This window comes from Pterocles gutturalis, unplaced genomic scaffold (genome assembly GCF_000699245.1).
Source record: "Pterocles gutturalis isolate BGI_N339 unplaced genomic scaffold, ASM69924v1 scaffold23212, whole genome shotgun sequence".
Taxonomy (NCBI): Eukaryota; Metazoa; Chordata; class Aves; order Pterocliformes; family Pteroclidae; genus Pterocles; species Pterocles gutturalis.
The window spans coordinates 3,480-9,553 of NW_010110814.1; the positions used below are offsets into that span (position 1 = coordinate 3,480).

Sequence of the window (6,074 nt, forward strand, 5' to 3'; positions counted from 1 at the left end):
CCGCTGGAGCCGGGCAGACAGGCAGCGCTGCCACCCCAGCCGTGGGAGCACGGATGGAGGGCGAGGGGGCAGGTACCCCAGGGACGGGTGGTGCGTCCACTCGAGGCGGGCAGGTGAGTGTCTGCGTGACACGGGGCACCTTTGGAATGTGGGGAAGACGAGGAATAAGTAATGGCAACCTTAACCAGAGCTGTGCTTTATCTTCAGAGCTGCTCTCCAAGTGCTGCTGAAAATGGCTTGGACCCTGATGAGGAGCCTCTGCTCAGAAAAAATCCCCGCCGGTTCGTCATCTTCCCCATCCAGTACCCGGACATATGGAAAATGTATAAACAGGCTCAGGCGTCCTTTTGGACAGCAGAAGAGGTGAGCTCTGGGGCTGTTCGGTTGGTGTGAGGTGCTCAGGCTGCGGTCCTGGTGCTTCCTTCCTAGCTCTGCTGCTGCCTTCTGTGTTGTGAGGGCTGGAGGTGATTGCATCGAACATGAGGTGCCCACACCAGTGCGGGACTCCCTGCGTGGGCAGTGGAGAGAAAGCTGCTTCCACAGGCTGCTTCAGCAGAGCTGGTTTAGATGTTTGGTTTGGGACCAGGTGGAATTGTATCCTGGAGTGCTCCTCTGGTTATAGATACACCAGAGCTATGATCAGATAACTCTGATTTGCCGTCACACAGCTCTTACCCTGCTGTGGTGTCTGTACCTGCAACTAACCCTGTGCCCCTGTAAGATGCTCTGGGTAATTCCATGTGAACGCTGTTCTTTAATGTTAGGCACCTATTTTCCAGAAAGATGGTGATAATAAGGGACACTTGCTGAAAGTGCTTCTAGTTGACTCCTGATTGCCCTGGCTAGGTGCTTACCCTGTGTTATAACGCAAGCTGTGAGCTTTTCCTCGAGGTTGCTGGTTGGCCCCACCTGAGCAGTACTCAGCTCGCTGTGCTTGCCGCAGTGGAGGCTTCTGAACACTGCACTGCTCTGGAGAGATGACCTGCCAGCTGAGCTCATTGTTCCAACTTGAAGCTTCTGCAGCCTTTGCTCATTTGCGAGTAGCGATCTGCGACTGCAGAGGAGTGAGCTGAAAGTGCTGGAGAGCTCTAAATAGGCCGGAAAGCATCCTGGGATGGTGAGGAGCAGCTGTCCGTAGAAGTGCTGTTCCATTGCCTGCCTGGGGCGCTTGCTGCCCTGTTGCAGCAGAGGTTGATTTAAGCTGTTAAAGAAAAAGCATCTAAGCTCCTGCCTGATCAGCATCGCCCTTTTACCATATTGCTGGTTCCTTATTGCGCTGTCCTGCTATCTCTTGGTGCATTTCCAGATGAACTGGGAAGGTAACAGTAAAACTGGTTTGCGTGTGTGTGTGTTCATACACACACGTGTGTGTGTACAAGTTTTATACACGCACATATACACATATATAAGCTTTTAGACCTCTGTATTTTTCACATCTGGACCTACTTGACTGTTGCTGTGGTTCAGAAATCCCTCCAAGCAAACAAACAAACAAACAAAGGGCTATGCGAAGGAAGTTGTGGTTTTCTACCACGGCTGGAGTTCAGTCTGGTAGATAAGAGCAGTTGCACAGTGGTCACCTTATGCCATTCTTTGGCGGGCTGAACACCTGCCAAAGGTCAAAGTCCCCTCAGTCCAACTTCTGGCACAGCTGGGTATGGGTTTCTTGGAGTATCAGCATTTATTTCAAGTAGAGTTTGAGTGTCTCACAGTGAGCGCTGCGTATTGGTGTATATTCATACTCATGATAAGAAGACCCTAATCCTTTTCAAACTCTGATTTGTTTATATTTCAGCAGACACTGATTTTTATTCCAAATTACAAAAGTGTAAACTGCAAAGCAAACTCATGATGTTACTGTTGCAGAGGGAGACGGCAGTCCTGCAGTGTCTGTTGTCTTGACAGTCACATGTATTTCAATTCCCTACATGTAAGGGTTTGAGAGCAAATGCCAAAACACTGGCTTAGTCATTTGACTAGACAGCTTCTGTTCTTACAGAATGACAAACTCAAAAGGGCAATGTCATGGTTCAAATCCAGCTAGTAGCAAACACCACACAGCCGCTTGCTCCCCCTCCAGAAGATGGGGGAGAGAATTAAAGGAGTAAAGGGAAAAGACTCGTGGTTTGAGAGAAGAACAATTTAATAACTAAATGACAATAAAATTGAAAATAATGATGGTAATAATAGTAATATATACAAATGAGTGATACACAGTGATACTGCTCACCATCCGATGACCAAACTCAGCCCATTCCTGGCTAATGATCCCGGAGCAGGGAGAGTCCTGAAACTGCAATCCCAGAAAAGAGATAAGAGCCTGGGCATCCAAGAGAGTGAGAGATGACAGACAGCGAGACAGGCAACCCAGAGAGAGCCAACTTCTGGACAGAGCAAACTTCTGGACAGAGCATCATCTTTATACTGGGCATGACATGCATGGTATGGAATACACCACTGGCCAATTTGGGTCTCAGTCCTAAACCTGAGGTCAAATCCTAGGCTGGTGATTGGGGCTGTGCTTTCTCCCAGCTTCTCCTGCTGCAGACTCTGGCACAGCAGAGAAGCTGAAAAGACCTTGACTGTCCTGGCCACAACTATAAACATCAGTATGTTATCAGCCTTCTCTTCAGCACAAATAAAACACAGCCTCTCACTAGCTACCACGAAGACAGTTAACTCTGTCCCAGCTGAAACCAGGACAGGCAATAACATTTTTCTTTTTCATTAGGTTGATTTGTCAAAGGACCTTCCTCACTGGAACAAGCTAAAAGCAGAAGAAAAATACTTTATCTCTCATGTTCTGGCATTTTTTGCAGCCAGTGATGGAATAGTAAATGAAAACCTGGTAAGAAATCTTTACAGAGTGCTTGAGTACTTACTCATTCTATTGGCTTATTGGCTTTTTATTTTGCTTTTCTCACATTAATGCATAAGTTTATTAAATGTGTACTTTTTTTTTTTTTCTTCCCATCATCTCACCTTTGCCAAGAGAAATAAGCAGCTTGTTCTGCTGGGGCCAGTGTCTGAATTAAATTGGGTCAACTGTGGTCAGCAAGACTGCAGATCACATCACTCTTGGACACAGTTTTTAAGCTCATCCTTCTGCCTGGCTGTGTTGATCTGTATTTGTCCATGAATTAATAGAACCCCACACTTCTTCCCGTAGTTGTGTTAGATGAGAAGCAGGGAGGGATTGTGCGGTGCCATGCTCTGTATTCTTCATTTCAGTAAAATCTTATTTTGCTCTCACTGAATGGCACCCTAGAATCTTTCGGGGCTGCAGGTTGGTGCTGCTAAAAAGGTGGGGAAATGTTTCTGCTGAAATCAGTTCTGGGCTGCAGCATCTCTCACCACAGGTTATCAGTGGTATCTGACTGCAGATGCCCAGTTTAGATCTTGAATGTCTGTAATGTGTAGGATATGTCATATTATATGTGCATATATTGCATGAACACATCTTATGTCATACTGTTTATTTTTTTAATGATGAAGAAAAAGTCTTTCTTACTGACCTGTCTGTGAATAAAGCAGGGCTGAACTGCTCCCGTCCTTTCTCCGTGGCAGCAATCTATTGTCTCTCCCGTTAAGCGCAGTGTACTGTCATGCAGAACTGGTTTTCCTGTTCTCATCGCCGTGCTTTCTTGTTTTGGTAGGTGGCACGCTTTAGTCAGGAGGTGCAGATCCCAGAAGCTCGTTGTTTCTATGGCTTTCAGATTCTCATTGAGAACGTTCACTCAGAGATGTACAGCTTGCTCATAGACACCTACGTCAAAGATCCTGAGAAAAGGTAAAGCTCTGGATGTGTCACAGACCCATCTGTCGTCTAGGCCAGTGGCACTGTTGTTGGGCAGCAGCAGCTGGCTTCTGGTTTATACTGACTTACTGGGGGAGCTGGGGACCGTTCCTTAAAGCTTTCAAGGCCTGCATCCCAAAGATGGAGAGAAGTATTGCTGACCAACAGACTTGTGTGGGAGTGTCAGAAGGTTAGTTAATGTTTGTGTAAATCTTTGTGAAACTATGTGAAATGTTGTTAAAGATTAGACAGGCTCCTTGTGGTTATTGTCCTCGCACATCAGCAAAGGATCTGCCTTGGGAAACTGAGTGCTTGTGGCCCAGCTGGGGCTTCTGACATACACTAATCAATGCATTGCATCCTTTCAGCTTTTTTGTCGTCAGTCTTCTTTCATACAACTTGAACTGCTTATTTTTAAAGTATTGGGTTCTTTGGAGAGCCCCATCACCTTTGTTGTCTGGAGAACTTCCTAGTCCAAACGCTGATAAATTTGAAAATAAGCCCTTGCCCTCAGAGACTCCACCATGGTGATGGTCAGACAGAGTTTGGTTTCCCATGGTGGCATCCTGTGTGGTGACAGTGATCTGCAAGGTTTTCTTTCAGGTGTTTAGCACGGGAGCAGAGCTTGTGCTTGTGGGAATTGTCCAGTTCCTTTTGTGGAGCTGGGCAAGATGAGGTTTACCTTGGTGGGCACCAAGTGGCTGCTGTCTGGCTTGAAGGCAGCGTGGTCTGGTGGATGGGTGCTCCTGGGACGGGACATCTGAGTTCACTTCCCATCTGTGCCGCTCGTCTCCTCTGAGACCTGGGGTTTGTTGCTTTCTGCACATCTGCCTCCCTGTGCCCTTGTTCCCAGAGCTCATCAGCCCTTTGGGGTGGGAATGGTCTCTTACCGGGGTTAGTTCAGAGCCTAGTGTGAGGGTTTCCTCTGCCCGCTGGGGCCAGGAGGGACAACAAGGGCAGATTTACATCACTTCTCTGCATTATTATTTTGATATTTTATCTCTGTTTTCTTCTGTAGGGATTTCTTATTTAATGCTATTGAAACAATGCCTTGTGTCAAGAAGAAAGCAGACTGGGCTCTGAAGTGGATTGAAGACAGAGAATCCACTTTTGGTGTGTAGCTTCTTAAAAACTTGTTTCTGTTGCACAAGTCACAAACTAAGCTTCTGTGAGTGAGCTGCATCCCTGGAACATGAAATTAAATTCTCCACAGATTATGTAGTGGCTCTTGGGTCTCTGGTCTAACTAAAGAAATGGAAGTAATGTCTGGTGAGCATGTATGTTTTTATCTTCAGCAGCGCCCGGTACAGTCATGTGATGAAAAAGTGCTTGGGGATTTCTCTGTCTTTTTTTTGTCTTTATAACAAACAACACTAGTTTCTTCAGTTTTTGCTTGTAGACCTTGTTTTCTAGGAGTTCTGATTATTCTTCCAGTTGGCTCCTATTTTGCACTCCAGTGTTCAGAACTGGGCAGCTGAAGGCTTGCAGGTCCAGGATTTTTGCTCTGGTAAATTTTCTAAACCAAACATCCTCTATACTTAAAGTGTAGGAGATGGAGAGATTCAGCCATATGAACAAAATAAATCTGAATATAGTTCTTTTGAAGTATCTGTTGTTCACAGCTCTTGTTGGAGTGGGGTTCTTTTTGTAGCTGTAGGTTCTCCTGTCCTGGTGAGCCCGGCTGCCTCCCTGGTCTGGCTTTGCTTGCTGTGTGATCAGTACCTTCTTCATCTCCTTCCTCCTTCAGCACCGTGGGGTGTGCCAGGAATCAGAAGGTTCCCTAACTAAAAAAAAATGTTCTCCCCAGCCCCTGCCCCCGAATTTCATGCATCCTATCCAAGTTTTTTGAAGTACATTTCTACTCTTCTGTTTTTTCATCTTATTGAGAAAACTTCCCAAGTTTAAAACATCTGGGGCCCCTGGGTCTTTCAGTAATGGATTATGAGACATGAAAGTGGCTGGCGGGATTGCTTGGTGTTTCCTTCCAGCTTGGAGACCTGACCCGCAGCCGGGTCTCTGCAGCTTTGGTGGATTTCTTATGCCAAGGGTTCAGTTGCTGCATCTGTTCTGTGGACTCTCAGCCTTGTTCTCGCGTTATGTGGTGCTGCTGATGGGTGATTTTTGTTTCAGCATAACTCATTTGTATGATAGCTGGTCAGGTGAAAAGTAGTAAAAACCATATCAGTGTTCAGTCTTGGGCATCATTAAACCTGTATTGTATGAGCAGCCTTCCTCCACTCCTCTGTATAAATAACCCAGGAGATTTTTAGTGTTGCCA

The 6,074-nt window shown here is 46.2% G+C and overlaps 1 protein-coding gene across 1 annotated transcript in view; it reads left to right on the forward strand.

The window, feature by feature from the left end:
* The first annotated feature begins 53 nt into the window (after nt 1–53).
* LOC104461824 (ribonucleoside-diphosphate reductase subunit M2 B) overlaps nt 54–6,074 on the forward strand; it is a 12,217-nt gene continuing 6,196 nt past the window's right edge. Inside the window, exons 1-5 of the mRNA XM_010073548.1 lie at nt 54–113; nt 208–363; nt 2,732–2,848; nt 3,657–3,790; nt 4,815–4,909. Coding sequence (XP_010071850.1) covers nt 54–113; nt 208–363; nt 2,732–2,848; nt 3,657–3,790; nt 4,815–4,909 — 562 coding nt within the window. The remainder of the gene's footprint in view (nt 114–207; nt 364–2,731; nt 2,849–3,656; nt 3,791–4,814; nt 4,910–6,074) is intronic.